The 26,240-nt window shown below is 38.0% G+C and overlaps 3 protein-coding genes across 3 annotated transcripts; 1 reads left to right on the forward strand and 2 right to left on the reverse strand.

Annotated features, from left to right (window-relative positions):
• The first annotated feature begins 245 nt into the window (after window positions 1-245).
• rd3 (retinal degeneration 3, GUCY2D regulator) lies at window positions 246-6,823 on the forward strand. Its single transcript, XM_056262682.1, has 3 exons — window positions 246-426; window positions 2,965-3,285; window positions 6,116-6,823. The coding sequence occupies exons 2-3, from the start codon at window positions 2,999-3,001 to the stop codon at window positions 6,480-6,482; spliced, it is 654 nt and encodes a 217-aa protein (XP_056118657.1). The 5' UTR covers window positions 246-426; window positions 2,965-2,998; the 3' UTR covers window positions 6,483-6,823.
• A 1,611-nt stretch (window positions 6,824-8,434) lies between these two features.
• si:ch211-22i13.2 (uncharacterized protein LOC553945 homolog) lies at window positions 8,435-12,377 on the reverse strand. The gene is made up of 7 exons (XM_056262683.1): window positions 12,165-12,377; window positions 11,847-11,901; window positions 11,588-11,743; window positions 11,295-11,353; window positions 11,051-11,140; window positions 10,842-10,934; window positions 8,435-8,942 (listed from the first exon to the last, which is right to left on the reverse strand). Exons 1-7 carry the CDS (start codon window positions 12,165-12,167, stop codon window positions 8,892-8,894), a joined length of 507 nt encoding a protein of 168 aa, XP_056118658.1. The 5' UTR covers window positions 12,168-12,377; the 3' UTR covers window positions 8,435-8,891.
• A 4,451-nt stretch (window positions 12,378-16,828) lies between these two features.
• On the reverse strand, window positions 16,829-25,980 carry rhag (Rh associated glycoprotein). Its single transcript, XM_056262685.1, has 10 exons — window positions 25,686-25,980; window positions 20,119-20,302; window positions 19,772-19,922; window positions 19,060-19,207; window positions 18,603-18,769; window positions 18,376-18,513; window positions 18,171-18,292; window positions 18,003-18,076; window positions 17,669-17,742; window positions 16,829-17,217 (listed from the first exon to the last, which is right to left on the reverse strand). The coding sequence occupies exons 1-10, from the start codon at window positions 25,864-25,866 to the stop codon at window positions 17,143-17,145; spliced, it is 1,314 nt and encodes a 437-aa protein (XP_056118660.1). The 5' UTR covers window positions 25,867-25,980; the 3' UTR covers window positions 16,829-17,142.
• Window positions 25,981-26,240: the final 260 nt, after the last annotated feature.

The following is a 26,240-nucleotide window of genomic DNA, read 5'->3' on the forward strand; positions in this document are numbered from 1 at the left end:
TGATCATCAGATGTTGAAAATTGCAGTTTTAATGTCACGTAATTGCTCTCTAAGCTATAAAAACATTCCAATGGTTCAGATGAGCTCGTTTACAGGAGGATGGCTTTCCTAAAATGCTGATTACAATTAATAAAAAAAGAGAATAAAGCTTGTTTACAAGATTACTCGTCTTAGTCACATGACCTCATAGCCCACACACGCTCATAATCTGTTTATGCAGCGCATGACCCGTCCTCCCCCTCTCTCCTGCCCTCCCATCCCGTCTGCTGCCTTTCAGCTGATGATGCATGTGGCAGAATAGGCTTTGGGAGCATCGCTATAGCAACCGAAAACAGAAAGGCACTTCAGAGCAATCTCAAAGAGGAAATGTGACCTGGGCCATTGCACAACTACAAGCCCTACAAGACAACCGGATCACTTATCAAGGTAAGGAGAACGAGCAAATGAGAAATTAATTAAGAGGAGATGGCAAAAGAGAATGGCGGAGGAGTGGGTGGGTGGACAAAGAGAAAGAAAACACAAGAGTGATGAATTCAACACGTTTTGAGATGACAAACTTTGCATTTTGAGAATCATCGGCAGTGATTTACAGTGATGTTACTGGTATCAGGTGGACATTGATGATAGTACTTTTAGTTTAGAAGCTTAAAATGTTTTTCATTTCAGCATTTAAGCCACAATCATCTCTTTTTGATGGATCACATAATGATCCATTAAAAAATTATAATAATATTAATGTTATGATGTTAAGATAAGATAAGATAAGATACATAAAAAAAAATTATTGGAGTATGAATCACAAGAAAATACTATTTCAGTCTTTCTACTTCAAAATGTCACATTTAATGTAATGTGTTACTTGCCGTTTGTGGATTTTTTTTTGGAAAATGTATTGCCCATTTCTGAGTGAAAATAGTTTGAAAGTAAATCCTTTGTAGTGGTATGGCTAAATGCAACTAATAAAATGCAACTAATAGTAACCATAGTAAGTAAGAATATAAATATATAGGTTTTAAATGGAGGGAAAACATTCTTTGTATCTTTTGTTGTTGATGTCTCATTCTGTGCGTCAGTATTTTGGCCCAAAATCAATCGGTAGAAGCTAGCCAAATTACCTAGAGCAACCTGTCCATGGTTACGTGACATGCCCTCATCCTAAGAGCTAAGAGCATGAAAACATTGAAATTCAAGAGACACTTGTTAAATGTTTTCTTGATCAAGTTTACCATTTTGCATATAGTTTGATAAGGTAATATTAATGAATTTGAATTTAAGACCTTACGTTTACTTTTGTACAATAAATAGATATCTACCATGTTTGGTCACCACCTGATGTCTGGTAAAATCTGGGTCAGCGTCCTTTACAAATTCACATCAAAACAGATTCTGTAGAGGAAAGGACCTGAGAGGTTTGTCTGTCTGAAAGGTTTAGGATTGGGAATTTGTCCTATTGTGCTTGAGAATGGAAAAATGTAGAGTTCAGGGTTCTTCTCATTTTGTTCTACATTTTTCCATTCTCAACCACTTTAGGACAAATTGCAAGGTGAAATGAAAAAGGAAAGGCGTTAGGTCTACAAAAACACAAATCCCAGAGTCCCATCATCTATTTTACACACAACATTTGTTGTGAAAATCCTTTACCAGATTTGGTGTTCCTGGTAAAAAATGACTGGCTTTTAAATTGGTTGTTAATCTCTCATTATCGCCAAACACTGGATTCAATCTTTTTGTCAACTAATTTTGTTTCAATTAGCACAGATTTTGTATTTCGTTTTAGAACTGATTGATAACGGCCTCATTGATGTCAGTTTTTTTTTTGGTGAATAAGCTCGAGTAAACTTTATTCACTCAAACGCTCCGATCAACGAGTTCAAAACCTGTCCTAACTCAAATAAAAAAGTTGATAAAAAGATTGAATCCAATATTTGGCAATAACAAAGCATAATGAGAGATTTATATGAAATTTTGGTCACACTTTAGATTAGGGTCCAATTCTCACTATTTTCCAACTATTAACTACCACTTTTGCCTCAATAAACTCCTAATTACTAATAGATAAGGTATATGTGTTAGGTTTATGGACTAGAGTCCCTCATTGTGTTTCATTTCAGTTCCCCGCCATTTTATCATGTGCTATTGTTCTCACCTGTGCCTCATTTCCTGTGAGTGTATTTAAGTTGCTCTGTTCCTCTGTTTTTTTGCGCAGTGTTTGTAATGTGGAGACCAACCTCTTCAGTATTTTGGTAAAGTCCTCCTGTGATTTTCTCTGGACTTATTTGTTCTGTTTGATTACCTGACTTTTTCCATTTTGTTGTCCTTATTTTTTCCCATGGAAGTTTTTTAATTTCCCTTTTGGGAAACCTCTTTACCCTTTGTTTCTGGACCCTCTCTTGGATTTTTTTGTTTTGACTCATTGGAACATTTGGGGATTCTGTTTTGGAATTACTTCCTTAATTAATTAAATGAGACATTGAGTGTATTCCATGACTGAGCTCTCGTTTCTGCAACTGGGTCCTCTACCTTCTCCTTCATTCAGCCCCTAACAGCTTTGTTCTAGCCTTGCTTCTGACAGTTAAGTTTAGGTATTGGGTAAGATTAAGGGATGTATTAATAAGACAGTAATATCTACTTTAGATGTACTAATAAACAGCCAATATCCTAGCAATATTCATGCTAATAAGCAATTACTTAGTGAGAATTGGACCCTAAACTAAAGTGTTACCGCAATTATTAATTTTTTTTTTGTTGGCCAGGCTATTTTTGAACTGGAACATCAAAAGTGTAACACGGTACCAAAATTGTGAGCAAAGTCAATTTGGTAGCAAAGTTTTAGTTCAATGCGATAACATTAACTAGCATTTTCAGGGGAAAAGGAAAAATGTCTCCTAGTCAAAATGACCAGAACACAACCTGAATTACTCTTTGTTTTATGCAACCAGGTCAACTTTTACTGTACCCCTACAGGTAAAAGTGAACAGCAGAGGGCCTGTGACCGAGCATGTCGTGGTTCAGCTGGAACGAGCCGTACAATCGTAGCCCGCGGCGTGAGCCGTCTGAAGTAGTTGTGGACACCCTGATGCTGGAACTGAGCTGGCAGATGAAAGAGGCCGAGAGGCTGCAGCGGGAGCGAGACAATGAATACCGCAGGCTGAAGAGCGGCGTGGACTACAGCTGGCTCATGAGCGCCCCACGCACCTCGTACGACATCAGCCAAGGAGAGAAACTGGGCCTGGAGGACCTGTGTAGCAAAGTACCACCAGCATACTGCGGGCCTGCAATACAAAGGTGAGACAGATGGGTTAAACGCTCCATATTACGCCTTTTGTTTTCAACATGAGGATGTTCGTCACTGCAGGTTTAGGGGAGGTTGATCTGGGTAATTAGTTTACTAAGCCGTCTTTGTGATGTCTCTAGTAAGTGCACAAAGACCGCTATGCTTTTTTTTCTATAGGTGAGCTAAGCTCTAACCTTCTGAAGTGATAATTGTAAATCACACACAGGCCTCACGGGATACACACCTGACAGATTCAGAAAAGCCCCAACTGACGATGTTCCTTTCTGTTCGGGTGGCAACAGCATGGCAACCATTTTTTTTTTGTTTTTGTTCAGCCCCCCTTCACTTATAAACAACACCAATGGATTAAAGGGATAGTTCACCCAAAATTGAAAATTCTGTCATCATTTCCTTTGTCGCTCCAAACCTTTATGACTTTCTTTCTTCTGTGGAACATTACAGTTTAAAAAAAAATATATATATTTTGTCCGTACAATGGAAGTCCATTGTAACCAAAGTGGTTCAGTTACCAACATTCTTCAAAATATATTTGTTTTCTGCGGAGGAAGAAAAGTTTGCAACGACAAACCCTTCAAAGCTCCATAAGGTAAAAAAAAAAGCATTATTTTATTCTTCTGTAATTCGCCTTTGGCTAAGCCACTCCCTAGAATGTAGATTGACCAATCACAGCGCAGCCAAGAACGAGCTCCCACAGAGGTCCGACACTTTTTCACAGCGCTCCATTGACTTTAACACAGGCGTCTCATATTTTTGGTATCGGCAGGCTATTACCGTCGTAGTTTTATCAAAAATATGGTTAAACGTTGTGCCTGGGGCATTTGTAACACAGATACGCGTTTCCCAGAGAGGTTGGAGGGGGGTGTGTGTTTTTTTCCCTTCCCAAAACCGAAGTCAAATCCTGACAAGTGTCGTCTAGCACACGCTGCTAATAAATACAACGTTATACTCGCGTAGTCCGTTTGCTTTGTAATAACGATTATAGAAGTGAATAGAGACCTACCCAGCTTTGCATGAACAGTGTTGCTCCTTGATATTGTTAGTCCCAGCCTCCGTCTCGATTAGTAGGATATGCGGTGGTTCATTTTTTGACTGTGACCGGTATGCTTTTGCCTCTATTTGGATGCCTTGTTGTTCCTTGGGTTTCACCTGTATGTCGTGAATATAGCCTTCGAACGTATATCGCAGCCCCTTTTGCCTACTTCTATCGGACACTTTATTTGCTGCTTTATAAAGGTTTGATAAAATTTCAGCAGGAAGAGCTGTCACAGCATAAGCCATGTTGATACCAGAGCCCAGATGAAGTTTGTTTGTCGGACGTAGCAACAGTAACTAAGGGGGGCGGGGCTTAGCCAAAGGCGAATTGTTACTCTAATATCAGGAGAGTTGTATATTATTGTGACAGGTAGGTTATACTGTATATCACTAAAGACCCGACTATGTAATAATGATTGGCGAAACATTCAAGCATTTAAGGGTTAAAAAGGACAAAAAGCATTGTGAAAGCACCATCTGAATTATGCGTTTCTTTACACAGTTATTGAACCAAACTGAATCAACACTGAACTGATTTCACTTGAATAATGACTGTTTATTATTGTCTTTTCAGAGCTGCTTTACATTTTTGCATCATTAATTCATTATAACCTATTTATCACTGTAAAGCTGCTTTGAAACAGTCTTGTATAAAACGCTATATAAATAAAAGTGACTTGACTGACTCTTCCTCTCAGCAAGTTATTGTATGGCTTTAGATTAGAAGGTTTGGACTACTTTTATGGTGATTTTTGTGTGTGTAGTTTTTGGAGTTTGACAGCCTATGATCACTGAACTGAAGATCTAGTGTACAAATAACAAATAACTGCATACAAGTTTGGAACAACGTAAGGTTGAGTAAATATTGACGGAATTTTCAGTTTCAAGCAAACTATCCTTAAAATCCTTTAAGTTATTCCTACAACTTTGTCAGAGAAAACTTTTTTTGAAGAAGCGTAGGATGATCTAGCCCTTCCCATGAGGACCTGTGAAAAGTGAGAGTTTTTAGAGGACTGTAATGATTAATGAAAGAATGAGAAGGAAGATTAAGAACTGATTCATTGATTTAGTTGGAGAACCTTGCTTGGAAACCTATTTTAAGACTCCCTAAGAACATCTTAGTTTACTCTGACTCAAGGGCTTATGTTTGCTCCCATAGGGACCACAGGTGACAATTAACATGGTGAAGATAGGCTGATGTTTTGTGCTGTGTAATATGACCAGTGGAGAAGGTTTCTCTTAATTCTGGCTTTACATCTCATAATGTGCCTATATATATTGCAATTGTGACTATATTTTCAAACTGTGCCTTTAAATCTCACAATTGTTGCTTTGATTCTTGCTTTGATTTTGACTTCATATCTCACAATTGCAACATTATAGCTTCCAATTGCAACTTAATATCTCACATTGTCACTTTATATATAAGCAGTTGTTTCGTAATAATGACTTTACATGTCGTAATGTGACTTTATCTCACAATGACCTATTTATGTTTTACTCTGAGGCAGAAACAGGATCTCATAGGATCCTTGTGGAGACGCAAGTCATGTTGTTTAGCACGTTTCTTCGAAATCTTGGCGTATTACGCTCACGACCAGAAAGCATTTACAACATTTACTTCAGCACATGTTACAAAGCACAGGTTTTAGAAAGAGATGTTTAACAGCTTAGTTTCAATAAATGCACTTTGTTGGACTGAGCAGGATGGTACATCATGAAATAAACGTTTTCAATGACATGAAGCTCCTTGGACAACAGTGTTATAAAACCTTCCTCTCTTCACAGGTTTCGGCAGGTGCTGATGGAGAACGAACCTGAGGTGCAAGAGGTTTCCGGACTCTTCCGTTCTGTGCTTGTGGAAACACTTGAGCGCGTTCATGAGGAGCAGGAGGCTCAGCGTCTGACCCACCAGGGGAACAACAGACGCTCCATAAGCCTGTCGCTGATGAACTTCAAGTCTCGCGTGCGGATCAACCCTTTCGGCAGCACCTTGGGACTGAAATCGAGCAGTTACGGCTCAGAGGAAGATGGCATGGACGTCAAGACTGTGTGTGAGGATGTTGAGAAGGGCCTTAGCCTGACAGCGGAGAAAGCGCAGCGCGTGTGGAGCATGCCAGAGATCCGGCACAAGGGAATCAATGGTAAAGCTTGAGTGTCTGTGAGTGGGATTCAGCGGGATCCGGTCCAAGTCAACGACTGACTGATCTTCCCAGCATCACCTTCACTTCCAGCGTGTCTATATTCCGAGGTCTAAGCATGGAGGCAAGAGGCATGTTCATGTTGGGAAATAAAACTGAAGTTTTATAAGCAACGCATCACAAATCAATAAGTCTTACAAGGATTACAGATCATAAACCCAGTTTATTTTTGAATTTGTGCTGTAAATTCCTAAAATAGAATAAGATATATTTATCTGGTCACTCACCATTAGATTAAATTTGTTAGTCTGAAATGATACAAATTTTCCCTTGAAAAAAGTTTTTATATGACCTTTATGGTTTAAAATTATTATTATTATTATTTTTTAATATATTCCAGTGCAGGTCTAGTTTTTAGCTTTTTATTAGCATCGTCCCCTTTTTCAAACCAAGTGGGCCTGTATTTGGTGTGGAAATGTTCAGATACTTGTGATTTTATAGATTTTTTTTCTTGTTGTCTTACAATGTATGTGCAATTGAGTAAGTAATGAGGTGTTTGCAAGACATTTAAATTTGAGTCACAGTACAATCAGTGTAACTGTAGAATTTAGGATGTTGCACTATAAGAACAATATACGTTTTTATTGTGCTGGAAAAAATAAAAGAGCTTTGATACTGCGATACAGTGACGATAACCTACATTTTTAACAAATGCCTCTATTGTATCTTATACTTTTTTGATTATTGTAAAAGACAATTATACCTTTCACGTTCTTTCTAAAGAGTACCAACCTTCCCTTGCTCAAACAATGATGTTGCACATTAGCTAATGTCTAGTTAGGAGGCCATGCTGATGTACTTCTAAAAGTTCCAAAATTTCATGTTTATATATACATATATAATTTAAAATGGACAGGTTTCTCTTCTGACCAAATAATATTGATGACACATAGGCATATCCAAATGTTGCCAAATAAAATGCTCTCTTTTTGACTAACAATAACAAGGACCTAAAGATTCTGATTTGTCCCACCCCAATGCCGTTTTATTAGCAAATATATTAGCAATTACACAGTAGGCTGAAGAACATTTTAAGGAATTTCGTTAGGTTTTAAAATGCATTGATATGAGAGCTGTCAAGTAGAGGAACTGGTTACAGTTTATTTTGATGCTCCCCCAAAAGGCATTCTACCCTAACCGTCTACTAATACTCTGAGTTTGTAGACATGCAGGTGCAACGTTACTTATAATCAACAGAATGTCTAAAGGGAACCATCAAAATAACTGTGTAACTGCAGAACTGAATTCCAAACTTTCTCAAATATCTTCAGGAATGTATCCCCCAAACATGACAATAGTGAGAAAATGCATTATAAACTATATACCTATACTAGTACTATATATGATGAATATAACAATATAGCTAAAGTTTTTGTCTGTTGACAAAGAAATGTGTGTAAGAGTGCTTGGATGCTGATTAATGTGTATTAATTCATGCAGCAACAAAGCCTGTGGAAAATAAAAGTATCTTCAAACACTTCCCCAGCTATAAAAAGTAACACTTTATTTTACAGTGTCCTTGTTACATATACTTACCATAGTAATAACAGTAACTTATGCATAATTACATGCAACTAACCCTCAACCTAATCCTACCCTAACCCCAAAGTAAGTACATGTAGTTGCTTAATATTACTCAGTACTTAAATGCATTGCTGATGATTTATGTGGCATCAAAACCTGTTTGAGACTATAAAATAAAGGACACGATTTATTTAACAATAACCTATTGTCATGAGAACGATCAGATGCACATGATTCACAATGGCAGATCTCCACAACCTGTTGGTGGCGCCTTTGCATTCGGCGGATCACCGCAGTAAATGCAGATTATCAGGATAACAAGGGAAACACCATTGGAACAACACCACCACAATGATGTTTCAAATTTAAATTGTTTAAAAAAAAAGAAAGAAAGTAAAATACAACCTTAATTTCCCAGGTGAATCAGGCCAAACTGTTCATATATCAATCACATAACATCTTTCTGCATCTCTCAGAACATTTCCTTACTGATTCAATTATTATTTACTTGAGCTTTGCATTTAAAAATGAGAATACAAGAATACTTATTTTTTTTTTTATACAATTTCAGTAACATGTAACAATGTCACACCCAAGCTACAGTTCTCATAGGGTACAGTTTTATCAGACACATAACATAAGTACTGCAGGACACAGCCTGGAATTAAAAAAAGGACAACAATTATCTACATGAAGAATTTATGGAAAGGAATTGTCAATGTATAACATCAGGCAACAACATTAATAGTTGAAGATGATCTTTCCCTGAGTGGTGGTCAGGTGAATAATAAAAAAAAAAAAACTGGTTCTGTAGTTCCAGGTCTGGACTCTGGACTGAATCAGAAGGTGGAGTTTAAGAACTCCAGCAGTTCAGCTCTGTTTTTGTCCATCTGTTTTAAAGAAAAGAAACAGCTGGATGATAGATCTGTGCACAACTGATTTACATTTTAATCAGAAATGAGAACAAAAGCAGAGAAAATAATATGCATTTCACTCTTTTAAAGCTGCAGTCCGTAGCTTTTCCTCTTTGTCGCCATCTCTCTGTTCGAAGTCTGTAACTGCAGTGATTCGCGGAATTATCATCTTTACGTGGGTTGTAAATCGGCATGAAACAGCGCGGATGAACACAGTGCTTTGAGGCGAGTGCTGCTGTCAGTCACCGCGCTGTGTGGATACTGGCATACAGAATCACAGATTCACTTTTTGAAAGTTTGACCAACATAAGAATTTTCATAAGAAAATGTCTTCTGAACAAGTAAGTAACATCCATTTTTGTTCTCTGACCAACTAAGGGGGAAAAAGCATTCGACATGATAAGCTTCGTTAGATTTAATCAACGTGATTTACAGCAACCGTGCAAATTATAGCCTACTTTGTTCTCAAATTGTTCATGTTAACAACATCACATCAGCATTGCGTGACTAATGTTAAATTTAATGTGTTTTATGGTTACCTGTGTAGTTCAGAATTCATATTCTCCATAATAGCAAAACGAGAAAGGCACAACAAAGGAAACTCCATAACTGTGTGAATTAAGAAAACGTACTGTTACACGATTGAACTATTGAAATGTCTTACTTGTTCAGCAGAAAAAAGCCGTCTCTTCTTCCGTTTTGAACCCCTTCAAAACACGGAGTTCACACACTTTTCAAAAGCCCCGCCGATGTTTAAATCCTTGTGTTCGCATGAGACGGTTTCTTTCTCTTTCTCTAGCCACCTTAAATCCGAAGTACGAAGTCTTTTGGGTTTTATAACTGCTGAATCTCCAGTTGACACTGATGATTGTTGTCTGGATCTTTCTGGATGCCATAAGTTTAATTATGTAAAGTGCTGCGAGAAAAGCCTATACATCTAAACATCTCGTCACGCGCAGTATAGCCGGCTAGCCGAAACTCCTTCTTTATGTGTACGGGTGTGACGTCATGACGCAAAGACATGCTCGAATTTCCCGCGGAAACCCACCAGTACCACTGGAATTAAAATCATTATTACAAGCTAACCGTTTTGAATCTAGCTATGGCAAGCAGATAGTTTTGACCACTGGCAGAATAAGTTTTTTTAAATATAATTATTTTGGATTATTTTTTACTTAAAAAAGTTACGGACTGGAGCTTTAATTAAGAGTCCATATTATGCCCTTTTACAAAGTCTTGATTTCGTTTTTAGGGTCTACAAGAATACAGTCAAATCAAAAATGATTCAGACACCAGATATCATTTTTTACTAGGACACTATAGTTAATTTATGTAAGTGAGGATAGCAAAATAAAGTGACATATCAACTGATTTGATAACTGTGAGTTCTTGTCATATTTTATTACCATTTTCAAAACTATAGCGAATAAACTGTGATAATGTGAGAAATGTTGAAGGTGTCTGAATAAATTTTGGTTTGACTGTTGTTTTCCATAGCGCTCCGTTTAGTTCTGTCTCTATGAAGCCCCTCCTTCCGAAAGGCGCATTGTGCTCTGATTGGTCGGCTGGACAGTGTGTTGTGATTGGTCAACCGCTTTGAGCGTGTTTGGGAAATGTCACACCCCTGACCATAACCCGTGTGTTTTAACACACAACTAACACAACTCAACCAGGCCTCGTCCCATTTTTCCGTATGCCTTGGGCGGGAATTATTTAAATGGCATTTTATTTAAATGGCAAATTATTAAAACAGCAACATTACACTCTATAGAAAGTTGAAACTATAAAAGAGCATAATAGGTCCTCTTAAAAATCAAATGTTTAATCATGCATTTCTTTCATGATGTGTAATATCACAACAACGACAAAACTCACCTGCTTGTCTTTCTTTGATTTTTTCACTTTCATTTTAATCTTTTTTCCTGATATCATACTGTACTTGCCACTTTTCTTCTTTTCCTTAAGATACTGGGGATGACAGAAATTCTGTTATATCACTTTTTACAAAAAACAAAACAACAAAAAAAAACACCACGGTACATTGCTCAAATATGATGCCCAATATGAGGTTTTGAGTCGAGCACCTTTGAAATCTGAACAGGTCCAGAGCTGTCGTCCTGCTCTTTGTGTCCCTTTTCCTTCTTTCGCTTGCGTATCTTCTCTTTTCTTCCTTTCTAAAATAATAAATCAAATACAAAAACTTATTTTGGAACCTGACAGTCCCTGGTCATTCTATGTTATTACATTACAGAAATTTTACTTTTGTGAGAACTGTCCTTTAATACTTGCTCTTGACCGAAGTACACAAATGTACAGATTCATCCATACCTTTTTGCCATGTCTCTCTTTCCCTTTCTTTGAAGATTTGCTTTGCTTTTTGCAAGAATCTGGCAGCAGAAGCACAAAACACATTGACATTTCTTGCATCTCATCTGCTACATCATAAATCTTTATTTTATCAATTTAAATTATTTCCTCTTTCCTGTTAATGAAGTATGTGCAGTTTTACACCTACATAATTTATTTTTAAGGACTATACACTTGAGAGTGAAGCAAGACTTTTATTAATTGCTTTTTTCAATGAGTAAATGATTTAATATAGTATTTTGAATTGAACTTACCTGAGTTACTGGAGCTGGAGTTACTATGTGACGTTGAACTGCTGGAAGAAGAGCGTGAAGAAGAGGATGATGACGAGGAGGAGGAGGAAGATGAAGAACTGGAAGATGATGAGGACGACCTGCTACGGCTCCTTGCCCGCTTCCGGTTTTCTCTTCCTGTTGATACATTTAAAACACTGTAAGCAAAATGATTCCTGCATGTTCGGCTAGTGATCCTGTTCTCCACATTTTCTTTCCTTTCAGCTGTCTTGAAACTCACCTCTGCTGTGAGAACTACTTGACTCACTTCTCTCCCTTCGGTCCACTTTGGCAGACTGAAACGAAACAAATAAAACTGAACATCCAGATCCTTTCAAATGTTCAAAACATGGACGGTGAATCGCAGGCATGACTAGAATTTACACAAGTTCTTCTCGCACAAGAAACTAATCATTCTACAACCATTTACTTCACAAAACATTTACACTTCATCTATATAAATAGAAACAAAAGCTTGTGAACCTAAACCAGAGAATTACAGCTTTATCTGAAGATCAACGAGACTGTTGTCTTTAATGCAAGCGGTTCAACAGTTTACCATGTTTATGTTAAACTATCCTCAAAATGCGGTCCTTCCGCCCACAACAAAAATCGGAAAAATCAGAGGAATAGCACAATATGAATATAATCCGTGCTTAAAATAGACTGCGGAGCATTTAAATGCCTCTTTTTCATGTCTGTGATCAGTGCGTGAGTATCAATAAGATAAACACCACTGCGCGGCCATCTTATTTTACGTCATACAAACTAAATTATCCGGGTACTGCTTTGCAGCGCAGGCGCACGACCCACACGAGCATACAATTAAATTGTCGATGTACTGTATATTTACAATTCATTTGCTAATAAAGTTTCTCTACATCCTTATTCATTCATAAACGTTTTGTCCAGTCCGTTTTTGAAGCGGCACGAAGACGACGTTATCAGGTGATAACTGTTACTTTTCTAATCGCTGACAGGCATCAACATACAGACGCCTCATTGGCCACTGGATCGTACGTCAACGGCGCCGCCATATTGGTCCGGGCAACATAACTCTCATTCGTGTACTGAAGTAAAGATCCCTGGCTATTTTGACACCCCGGTGTCAATTTTTTATATGTCTATGATTAGTCATTATTGATCATTAAATGACAATTTAACAAACAATAATATGTAGCCTATGGCTCTAGCAGAATTCCAATTTTGTTGGAGAATATATTAAAACGAGTTGTAGCCTATAGCCGATTTTAGTTTACAAAACTTTTTTAGGTGGCAAAACACATCCTGACATTTAAATTCTGCTTTCTGGGCCGTCACACACATCAGGATAAAATGTGCCGCTTTTTAACATAATGGAGGACACATGGGATCAGAAGGTACTGCCCATGGGTACTGCCAGACAAGATATGCTACCAATGTTTACATCTCTTTTATTGAAACGCTACTACATGTTAATAAACAGTTTCTTCTGCGTGTTGTGTCTTATTCTTAAGAAAGCATAAAAGTCAAGCCAGAAAGCAGAAACTCTCCCTTATCTGTTTGTAACCCAATACTGCTTATATATAAATTAACTGGACCCTTTGTTTATAGATTAAGTAATTCATATTTCATTGTTTTTTAATTTAATACAATAGATAAAAATGCATAATTAAATAGCTTCAGGAGGGTAAATTTCTTCTGCCATACATACCTTTTCCAACAGGGGCCGCCATCGAGTAAATTAAACTAAATTGTTGCCACCCCCATGCTGTCTCTAAAAAGAACATTATTGCAGTTTGTTAGTTTTTCAGGATATATCGTTATAAATACTTCATATTTCATTGCATAAAGGGTTGTTACTGATCACAATAAAAAGCAACAGTAATTGTTGCAAGAACGTTGAAGGATCTCTTTTTCGGTTGTTGACTAATAGAGTGCTGTAGCGTACTTTTTGTAGGCCAACCTGGAAGTTTGCCTCACCCTGGTTAGTCTCAGACGTCACACCCAAGGACCCAGCTACAGAGAAACTGCTAGCCAGGCAACAGACAATTGACCAATCCTGAGTGGCGATGTCACTATATGCATTCTACCAGCACGGTTCGGCACGGATAGACAAACATGCTGAGATTTCCAGGCCGAGAACGGTTTGTAATCGTGCCGTGCCGAAACCAAGCTCAAGTGGAAACATAACTGGAACCGGTCAGGTGGAAAAGTGGCTAAAGATGCCGTAACGCCAAACCCTCTGATGGAAGAAGCAAGCCGTTGTGTTTACAACTGTGACAATGAGTGCTTATCAGATCAGCTAAACTCTGGATTTTCAAAAGTATGTAAAGTTTGCAGCATAGACTCTTTAAAATACAACCAAGAGTTTTCAACACTGGTCTGTTATTGTAAAGACAGCGACGTTACATTTTCACGTCCCTAAACATGATACGGAACAGAGCAAACTGTGATTGGTTGCTTTACATGTCAGTCCTTGGCCAATGAAAGCTGCAATGGAGTCCAAACATTCTGCCGTGGGTCTAAAGGTCTGGCTACACGAGACTGCACCCTGGTTCCCTCGACAAAAACCCGAAAGGTTTTGGCCTACAAAAATATGTCATCCCTGGATAACTCTATTGGCATAATTGTAACACAAAACAAACAAATAAAAAACATTCACAATGAAAGCATTGGGTAAAATACATCTCTAGTGATGATAAAAATTGGGTCTGTAAAAACAAAGCTTATTCAAAGGAAAATTAACTACTTCAATAAAAGGCACAGGCAAGTAACACAGGCGTAAATAAAATAGTTGACGTGCCAACACGTTTTTTTTTTTTTTTTTTACATAAACCTTGAGATTGGGCTGTTTAAGTAAATGTATAAAGAAAAGTGTATATCTGGTTACCATGCATAATATAATTTATAATAGTTCGATTAGATGGAGTATAACATACCATGCCATACCACAGCACAGCACTAAACATATCTTTTTACAGAACACAATCTCTGTTACTCACATCACACATTAGCATCCTTAAAGGGCTAGTTCACCCAAAAATGAAAATTCTGTCAGTAATTACTCACCCTCATGTTGTTCCAACCCCGTAAGACTTTCGTTCATCTTCGGAACACAAATTAAGATATTTTTGATTAAATCTGAGAGCTGGATCACTCCTCCATAGGCTTCTGAAGGGATCGAAACTGACCGGCCCAAAAGTTATGAAAGACATCGTTAAAATAGTCCGAGTGACTACAGTGGCTCAATCTTACGTTTATCAAGCGACGAGAATACTTTTTGTGCACAAAAAAACAAACAAAAATAACGACTTTATTCAACTAATCATTTCCTTCTCTGTGGGCCGTGAGATTTCACGTAGTGAAACTACGCAAAGCTTCTAGGTTGTACGTCACGCATCACGAACATGACCAGCGTCGGCCAATAGTGAGCCTACGTGTGACGTACAACCTAGAAGCTTTGCGCAATATCACTACGTGAAATATCACGGCCCACAGAGAAGGAAATGAATAGTTGAATAAAGTCGTCATTTTTGTTTGTTTTGTTTGCGCACAAAAAGTATTCTCGTCGCTTGATAAACGTAAGATTGAGCCACTGTAGTCACTCAGACTATTTTAACGATGTCTTTCATAACTTTTGGGCCGGCCAGTTTCGATCCCTTAAGAAGCCTCTGGAGGAGTGATCCAGCTCTCAGATTTAATCAAAAATATCTTAATTTGTGTTCCGAAGATGAACGAAAGTCTTACGGGGTTGGAACAACATGAAGGTGAGTAATTACTGACAGAATTTTCATTTTTGGGTGAACTAACCCTTTAAATATAATTAAAAAAAAAAAAAATTCAGATATGCTGATTTTATAAATGACAGTAAAAGTTTAATACATTCACAGAGTTTTCAAATACAATGAATTGATGAGGTTTGGGAGTGAGGCATGTGGGAACACATACATTCAAAGACAAAAAAATAAATCAGTAAGTCAGCTTGCAAGGAGTTTTTCCATAGCCTTAGGATCTTAAAACAACATGGCATTTGGCAGTCTTACCAAGTGCAAGCAGTGACTGTCCGATCACGTCAGCTTATTTGTACTACGAGCTGAAAGTTCAAGCAATGCAGTAAAAGAGCTTTTATGTAATGCTGTTGTATGACATCATAGTTGTACAATAATCCTGACAAAAAGTTTCAAAGATATAATATACAGTGGCCCCAAAATGTATTTGGACACTACATCACACTGAAGACTAATGACGCTGCAACTTTTCCTCAGAATTAACTTCACATTTCTTAGCCATTTATGCCATTACATTTAATCAGTTGGTCCCAGTGTCCTTTAGTCCTTTGAGCAGTTTCTTCACAACCAGAAAGTGTCCAAAATGTATATTTTTAGCCAAATTAAAATTAAAATGTAATCTTTTTTATCAGTGTATATCTTGTTGTTTCATATTTTTAAACCTAACAACCTGGAAAAGTGTGCGTGGTTATCTTTGTTTTAAATACATGTCACTTTATTTGATATTTTAATTATTTATTTACATTTTTATGTTTTATATACAATTTTAAATGGGACTTGAAATACTTTTTGGGGCCACTGTTTGCCTGAGTTCATATTATATGATTAGAAATTGTGTGGAAAATATAAAAGTCAACACTATATTTGTTAGTTTTTCAGAATACAATAGTTTTAAATACTTCTTATATCATTGCATAAAGGGTAGTTACTGATCACAATAATAAGCAACTATAATTGTTGAAAGAAAGTTGGAGGATCTCTCTTTGGATGTGGACTAATTGGGATGATTGTAAAAAAGTATAATATGAAAGCAAAATGCATATCTAGTGATGATTAAAACTGGGTCTGTAGAAAATAAAAAAGCTCATTCAAAGCAAAATTAATTTTGATAAAAGGCACTTAAGAAAGAAGTCTCACATTGGCTCAGATATTTGGCATGTTACAGTGAGCAACTAGTCAGTCAGTGTCTGTTAAGTGCAGTTCAGCAGATGACAACAATAACTGACCCGCACTTTGAGTTACCTCAGTAACTTTTTGGTAATACACTTTAACCAACTTACATTTCTTTAGGCTATACACTGTGAAAAATAAATTGTTGTTTCAACTTAAAAAAGTAAGTGTTCGTGCTGCCTTAAAATTTTAAGTTTAATCAACTATGAAGTTGTACTAAGTGACTACTTGGATATTATTTGAGTTGACTAAACTAAAAAATTGAAGGCAGCATGAACACTTACTTTTTTAAGTTGAAACAACACATTTGCTACAGTGTTATAATGCCTACACTTAGAAGATTTTAGAGACCACTTATCAGTTTAATAATATGAATGGCATGTTTTAAAATTTTAGCTACATGTTTTTAGAAATGCACCACTTACAAAAAGAATCCATGCTTCATGTTCACTAGTGTCTTTAACAGCTAAAAGCTAAAACTAAAATCCTTAACAGCTGTTAAAGATTTTAGTGGTGTAGATGCGGGTTGAAAAGCTCCTGAGGTGCTTATTGGACCTTATTGGCTCTTGTTTTGTGAAGTTGGTTTGAAGCAGAGCTTTAAGCCTCTGCTTTGTTCGGGGAATAATCTCCATGAGTCAAACGCTCTTCGGTTTCTTCCTCTTCCTCCGGTACCTGCATATTAAAAGCATCCACGATTACCAAAATTATAAGCTACAAGACATTTTCATGAATGTTAAAAATGTTATGACCATGTATTACTAAATAGCATTTAGTAATTTCTCTTTTTTTTATTACGCGGCACTGTGGAATACTTGATTCTGATTGGTCAATCGCTCCATCCAGCGGTATGTTGTTTCCCGGTAAAAACTGATAACACAGGCTCATCTGGGTAACTTTACGCTAGCTAGGAAAGTTTTTTCCTAGTGTTTTGCGTTTAAAGAGCTGATACAATGTTTCAACTTAGATCAATATTTCATGTCTAATTATTTACTTATGTGGCAAGTAGCCGTGTAATAAGCGGGATAATGTACATCCAGCTTCGCGTCGGGGTCCTCATCACCCTGTCGGGGTTTATTCTGCGGTAACAACCGGCTGGATGTACATTATCCCTTACTTGACGTACCTCCCAGAAGATTGAGTCATCAAAGCAGTTTTGGTCAGGTGGCTGTCCCAAAAATGGAATCTTCATAATCAGACCTGGAGGAGGTATGAAAAATAGTTTACTTTGTGTTTTTTTTATACACGGTTATACTTTTTTTTTGTTAAGTGGGTCAGTGACAAATAAGTGTGTCCAAAAATCGACTTAAAATGCATGTGCCAAGTTAAAAAAGTGTACTCTTTGAATTCATGTTGGTTTCATATGGTTTTGATCTGAATAAAATGAATTAGATCTGAATAAAAATAAATGCATAAATACAATGTCTTGCAGATTGTATGGTGCTTGTATCAGTACCCACCTGTGATCAACCCACCGACCAAAGCAAACCCTAGAGATGATGCCAACCCCCCTGCCTGATGAGCTGCTGAAGCACTGGGACAAACAAGCACAGACATATTAAAACCATTTATTGCCATACTGATAATAGCAAAAATCCCCAAACAAAATGTTAAGAGCTGACAGCTACCCTTCTTTCTTATTCAGTGCTGACGCCACAATGCCGGCAAGACCGCCTAGGATGCCCGGCATGCCATGGAGGTTATGCACGCCACAGGTGTCTTGAATTCCCAGTTTGGAGGCGAGTATGGGCTGAGGAGAGAGACACAAAGATGGATCAATATGCGATTGATTTGTGGTATAGAGAATGTCTGGGATGTGAAAGAATATCATACAGTGAGGAACTTAAAGCCAACGGTGGAGATGATGCCTGCAATGGTTCCGATCAGCATTGCTCCGAATGGCTGGATGTCCATGTCGGCGCAGGTACCCACCGCAACACCTCCAGCCAGTGTGGCGTTCTGAATGTGAACCTGTGCAACAGAATACAACAGGCTTAGTCACAAGGCTTTACTAAATGTGAGATTTGGTACAATAACAAGAGACTGGTATGATGACCCACCATGTCAAGTTTCCCTTTCTTCTCCACCAGACTCGAGGTAGCGTAGGCAGCGAGAGTACAAGCAGCCAGGGAGAAATATGTGTTGATAACAGCTCTCAGCTGAGCATCACCAGGTTCAGCAATAGCAGAATTAAAGCTGGGCCAGAACATCCACAGGAAGACTGTGCCTACAGACCCAAGGAGAGTGGAATGGTGAATGTACCTATACAGACACAATGCTTGATGAATTACATTTGTATGATCACCTTTCTAAGCACATTTTTAGTGTTGGTATGCTTACCAAATCGCAAAATGGAGACTGCCCTGCACTTTAATTATTTGATTTGACATAAATGTTGTGAGCTACAGAAGTACAGTACGTTAAAACTCAATGTCACCACCAATATTTTCTAGAGTTGTTTTGTCCACTAGATTTTCTGCAGGCATATATATTTTCAACACCAAGGTCTACACATACCGATCATTGCAAACAAGTCTGAGTGATAGACTGATCCGTCATTCTCATGGCCGTTCCGAAGACCTGGACGATAAAGAACACGAGCGACAGACAATCCAAAGTAAGCCCCAAAAGCATGGATGGTCATGGAGGCACCAACATCAGAAACCTGTTAAGAAACAAGAATGGTTATGAAGAACAGATTAAAAACTTTCAGTAGCCCAAAAGTTCAAGTTTGACTGCAGCTTTAAGGTAAAGTTTATTTTGTAGCGGTGCCATCACTGTTCAATATCAGATTCATCACATCATTCATTTCCTTTATTCCCAGGCAATCCAGGCACTATATCTTCTTCATGACTGAGAGGGTGCTTATGATAGCGTGTGTTTTAGTTGTTATTAGAACACTGGGTGTGGTCATCAAGTTTATCCTGTCAACTTTAGGAAGGAGATAGAAAACAGCCTTTTCCCTTCATCTTTGACCGAGCTTCCTTTTGTAATTTAATTACTTTGCAGGAACTCAGACAGCATGAACATGCTAACGATATTAATGCAACTCAACCAAATTAGAAGTAGTACTAAAATTATGTATAATGTTTAACCTGCACTAAACCCTTGATCTGGTGCAAATCAAGTTAGTGGTCAAATAAGAATGGAAGAGGCGTCAACGTTGATTCCCCCCCAAAAAACACTAAAATGACGAATAAAGTAAATGAACGAATGAGCCTTTACAAACCCCAAGAATTTCCACAACCACATGCTCATTGATGCAGAAGATGGTGATCTCCAACAAGGTCATGATGAGAAGCTGGACAGGGCTGGTTTTCCCCAAAACCGCTCCGAACGAGATCAGAACCGTTGCTGTACTGAAGTCAGCATTAATCATTCTGTAGAGAAGGAATTACGGGACAGATGCAGAGTTTTACTCATAGGCATATGTAGTCAGATATCTATTTCAAGTTTAATTGAGTTAAATGTAACTGAACATTTAGCATTTAACTATTTTGTTGGATAATAAAATAATGAGCAGCTATATTAAGTCAGTCACCCAAGATCCTACGGTCACCAAAAGGATGAGTTTACCTGTCAATGCTGACTCTTATTTTTCCATCATGCAAGTGCCAGATGTTCTGGAGGAGAAGACCCCACTGCAAGCCAAAGGCAGCCAGCAACAGGTTGAGGCCCACACTGCTGAAGCCATATCTCTTTAGGAAGGTCATCAAGAAACCAAACCCAATGAAGATCATCACGTGTACATCCTGAAACACTGGACACATGGATAAAAGGTTGATGAGAGAGTGGTTTCTCCACATCTAAAGCCTGAAGTTATTCACAGCATTAGAACCACATTTACTCCATCAGTAGTTTGAACAGGTCACCAATGAAAAGGTGCACTGCTGCATTATAGCAGTGATTTACAACTCTGGTCATCACACAAAGCTATTTTATGACTTAGGAAATGTAGCAAACAGATTAAATGAACAAAGTTTATGATATTTAGCTATTTTTGTCCCTGGTGGTAGAGCTTGACTGGTAGAGTACTGCATGAAGATTTGTGTTAAAAGAAAATAAATACATGAGGGCGAGTAAATGACAGATGACCGAAATTTATTTTCAAGGTTACCTGTTTCTTTTAAAGTACAAGAGAAAATGCATAATATATTAAGCAGTTAAGTAATTCTTGATTAATAATTGCACCCCAAGAATCTTTACACAGCAACACAGTTCTGCTCAGCATTAAAAAAAAGTCTCTTTAAGAGTAAACCTTGCAAATTTGTAACGCTCATGTTCATCAGCCAAAAACCATGTGGTACAAAGGTCTTGTGTGCTCTTCTATTAGTCTATGAATGACAGGTTAAGAAGGTGCCCTTAGTGACCCTGTTGGCGTGTGTAATTTTATTCACTTCACATGACTCTAATGAGCGTTAAAAATGTACTTATTCCATGATTAGTTACATTCAGGCAATCCAGCCTTTTCAGTGCCCTAACTGTCTGCAACACGACAAGCCTTAAGATGTTTTCGAAGTGGCTTTCTATGTTTCAGAAAGCGTTGACTGGGCACCGCACATGCACTAATGTAATGCACATGTAAACAAATATGTGACCCTGATTGCAAAGTTTAAAGTACATATGACCAGAACTTTCAGAATCTGAAACGGATTCATTTGGATTGACAAAAAGCATAAACACACCCATACCCCTTTTCCACCAACGCATTTTGAGAGCCGGTTCGGAGCCGGTGCCTGCGCGCGAACCGGTTCTTTGTGTTTCGACAGCCAAAGAACCGGTTCTCGGCCAGGAAAACTGGTTCTAAAGCGGCACCAACTCTTTGCTGGACTAGAACCGTTCTTTTACCACGTCATGCTTACGTCGGGGGCTGGGGGCGGGTTTAGATAACATATTTTCTGACATAATATAGGATCGCAAAGCCAGGAGAAACATTTGCAGAAACACGATGTAGTCCGCCATTGTAATTGTTATGCTTGAAGTTGGCGCAAGCGTTTCTAGTTTTTTTTTATCAATTTTTTTATTGAAAACGTTATGTAAACAAAGAAGAAAACAGTCACAATATAGAACAAATAAATGGAAAGAAAAAAAATACACAAGACAGGAGTACATAACTAATCAGAAAAGATTACATATCAAAGGAAAATATTAAAAGACTTACATATTTCAATTGTTTTCAAAGCCTTCTTGGTTCACGAGTTAGAGATAATCCCAAAGTAATGTTGTACTTGCAAGCGTTTCTAGCTAAGATGTATGGCGACGTACACAGTGACATAACGACGTCGTTCGCTGGGCGCTCTAGTCAGTGGAAAAACTGAGAAGGTTCGCAAGTTGAACCAACTCCGAACCAACTTTGAACCAGCACCAGTTCCGAACCAGTTCGTTTTTGGTGGAAAAGGGGTACCAGAGATTTGCAGTGACAAAGCAACCTGAAATCATTTGTTTTCATGAATTATACTGCCAATTGGGAATGGAAACCATGTCAGAAATTGAGTGACACTGATTCACAGATTAATCATTTCATTGCTATGATGTATATTATATTGCTGCATTTTTAATTAAATTACTTTCTGGCAATCCATCCAGGGTGTTTCCCTGCCGGGATGTGGATGGATGTAGTAAGTTAATTACAGCAAACGGATTGCTTTTCAAGAGAAGCAAGGAATTGCTAAGAGTAAATAGATACACTTGGGCCTATACAGTATAAAAAATGGTATGAATTCACAGTACTTAAATGCACACATTGATTGTATTAGTAACACATAGCACCAACACTGCTGGCCTTAGCCCATCTTTCCTGCAGAGAGGAAATGAGCTCTACACTTTCCAGCTCAGGAAGCTGTACAGTCAACATCCCTGGACACAGAGATAGGATATGGTCCAGAACACCTGATTCATCAGCAAGGCCCGTTTTCAGACTACACAATGCAAACCATATCATTGTCCCCCTACTGATAATAATCAGACACATTAACGATTGTCAGGAAGTTTAAACGGGTCTCATTGTCAGTCCCAAGAGAGGCAAGTGGAACTGCGAAGGGTGAACCTCCAAGGTGCGGCACCAGACTTTGAATAGGCGAACATTACTTCAGGCTTCCTCGGAATGCCTCTGAAACCCTCCACCCATTCAATAATCCACACAAAATCTAAACCTGCCAGTGGACAAACCCAAATAGTCATCAATCATAGTGCTCATGGTCTGACATCTGCTAAGCTCATCAAGATAGCCAATGAACCCTGCAAGTACTAGCAACTAAGCTTATAGAGGCACTTTTATTTGCTATAGCTGCATATTTTTATAGCTTGCTATATATCTTTATTGCTTGCTCTCTTTATAAACGATCATATCCTCATTTTATAACATATTCCATGCTGACAGCAGACCGTAAAAAGAGCTATACGGTGAGACAGTAAAAACAGACTAAACAGGAAAACTTCAGATAAATATGCAATGATTAAAAATCAGCAAAGTTCAGTCTTATCTTGCTATGCAAGCCATCTAAAAACAAACAAACAAGAGAACGTGATCTATAACTGCATGCACTCTATTCTCAATAGTCATTTTTTGAAGTTTCACAGAAAACATCTCAACAAAGGATCCCCCAAAATTTGATAGGATCTAGCTGTTATATCACCACAGCCCTTCCCATCCTTCTTACTTCCAACCCAGTTGTGGTACCACAGTAGTGTTTTTTTTAACTCTGTATTCAACCAATCGTTTACTTTATTGTCACTAGTCTTTGATGGTCGTTGAGCAATAAAATGCTGTCTTGCTGAAACCCCCCCAAAAAACATTTAAGTGGGCCTCTGACACAGCTGAAACAGAGGTTATCTACCCTTATCAGCTGTTGTATGACCCAAGACTTTTCCTCTGATCTTTCTGTTGAAAACATATTTACAGTGATAGAGTTGGCTAAAGGACTTTTCACTGGCTATGTAATGTATGCTTACTTTGGAAGAGCATCATAGAGGAATACAGATCAACTTGCCGGCTGAGTAAAGGTGCACAATCCATTTTTCCCAACCATTGGCTCTTACAACAAACAGAATCATTTTCCCAGTTAAATTTCTCGTATTTCCCACATGCAACAGATTTGCTGATAAAATCTCAAAGGTCCCATTTTCGTAATGGGTGGAAAGTTTCCTCTCTTCGCGAATGTTCAACGACTTAATTACATTCTGTCAGCGCTAATTTAGAGCGCTGTGACATAACTTAGCTATAGCTGTTTTCTCTGCTGCCAAGATTAAAGTGCCCTTTATTTTCTTTTCTTTGAAGCTTTTCTCATTCATTTTTGGAATGCTTTGCATGTTTGTACAAAAGTAACAGATGGCCTTAGTTTTCCCAGTCTATCAACACATATGCTTTTTATTTTTATTTAATTTTCATGTTTTCTTTTAATAGTTTTTAAAGGTCATCAAGTTCATTGGGTGGCAAATAATTTGAATGCTCTAATACAGGGGTTCTGAACTTTGGCCCCCGAGGTCCACTTTCCTGCAGATTTTTGCTCCAAGCCTAATCAAACACACCTGAACAAGCTAATGGAGGTCTTCAGGATTACTATAAAGTTACACGCAGGCAAATTTGATCAAGGCTGGAGCTAAACTCATTAAAGTCCAATGTACTTGTAACTTTAAGAAAATTATGCAGGTTACAAATTTTGAAGGGTTGAATGGAAACTTTGAGGACACATGTGACATTGAGACTAATCTTGCATGTTCATCCTCTCCACACCCTAGAGCTGGTTTCAGTCCAAACCGTGTCCAAGCAAGCAACTATACGAGTGCAATTTGAAGATAAAAGGAAATAAGGGCATTTTACAGCCAATGCATGTCATCTCTGCAAACGAGCATAGCATGCAGAGAAAAATAAAGGAATGCAATTGATGTTGGAAACATCTATGAGGAAATGTACAGACTGAATGAATAATTCCTTTCATAAGGGAACAAATTCTCTATATCAGTGGTCCTCAGATGGTCACAACCCCAAATAAACAAGCTTATCAACGTTTTTAGGCGAGGGGAGAATGTTTCCTATATCTTTAATTGTTGACAATTATGTACGTCCAATCAAACTCTACAGTATTTTGTTTCTACTTCATCTGCCATTGCGTAAAATCTACACAAATGCCAGCATGAATATAACATTGAAAACTATTAACAAAACTATGCAAGGAAGAAAAAAAAAAAGATCCAGACTATGTTACACACACAAACTCTGCAGTATTTTGGTTCAAATTTATTTGTCATTTCGTAGAATCTACACAAATGCCAACATGGACATGTTCAACATTGAAAACCGTTAAAGCTATATGTTTCCAATGTGCAATTATTGGCAGTTGAGAGCATGGAATAAACATTCAATGCAATTAGATCCAAACTGGTCAGTTTTTCTATCCAGCCTACAGTATGTCTTGTTAATAATTTTATAGTTAAACTGATAATGTTCATAGTAGGTTTAAAAAAATGTAAATATTTGGTCCTAAAGACATTTTGTTTTGTTTGGACATTCAATCATTTTGTACTGTATTGAGTCACCAGTAAATGTCCAGTGTAAGATCTGGTTCCTGAATCAGAACCAATGGAAAAGCTTGATGGATGACATTGTTAAAATACTAAAAGCTGAACTTTTTCAACCTCTCCTCTTTGTCTTTCTCCCGAGAATGCAGGAGCCCATGGCACTGACTCCTCTCCAGAGGGAGTATTTTTAGAGACTTGCGTGCTGAATGAACATTAGTGAAACATTGCCGCCAAAGCCTTCGCAGAAATAAACCCTTCAGTCAGTGAACGCTGATGAGTGAGTAGCACCATGAAACTCAATAGCAAAGTTGACAGCTTAAAAGTGGATGAATTCATTTGCAGGAGGGGCGACACCAAATCATCCAGCAAAGTTTTATTCAACTTTTACTATGCGTATGGTGACTGACAATTAACAACATTTCTGCACCAATCACTACCAATTTCCAACTATATCTTCCATATCTGACCCTTACAAATGCATTCACTGGAGTAACCTGATGCGTTCTGGTTTCGTCAGTGAAATAACATTCCAATAAAAGTTTAGACTTAATTAAAACCAATCAATTTAGATGTCACAACAAGACCTGATATATGCACACATGTACATTAATCTGACAGATACTTACTGGGATAAAGGGTCATTGGACTGTCTGGATGAGTGTTATTCTTTTCTTCATGATGACCCCCACCATGAGCATCACCGGTGTCATAAACCACAAAGACAGCGTACAGGACAATGGTCACGGCTTCCAGTATCAAGGCCAGAATGGGGAACTTGAGCCTCATGTTGGTGGCGTACGCTGGCATGTTTTAACAAATTCTCTGCCTCTGTTGTTCTTCCTCTTTTGGTGATTCTCCCTCTTGTTTCGACCCCTCTCACTCTCCACGCTGTCTGTGACTTGTGGGGGGAGTGTAGAAAGTGGCATGTGGTTTTGAATTGGCTGCGGACTTTAGGAAGACCAATGAAAAGAGAGACAATTGAGGTGGGGACGGTCACCGCCTGTTGCACTGAATGGGTTTCCTCTCTCCTCCTACTTATGTCAATTAAGAACAGCGTTGTAAATGCACAAAAATAAAAAAAACAAAAGCATGTATAGCTTAAATGTCTCTTTAGAGAACCACAAATATGGGAACTATTGCAAGATTTGCAGCACTTTAATTATTGTTTGGATTGCATGGTA

This window comes from Rhinichthys klamathensis, unplaced genomic scaffold (assembly GCF_029890125.1).
Source record: "Rhinichthys klamathensis goyatoka isolate OS25496 unplaced genomic scaffold, OSU_Roscu_1.1 h1tg000196l_1, whole genome shotgun sequence".
NCBI lineage: Eukaryota > Metazoa > Chordata > Actinopteri > Cypriniformes > Leuciscidae > Rhinichthys > Rhinichthys klamathensis.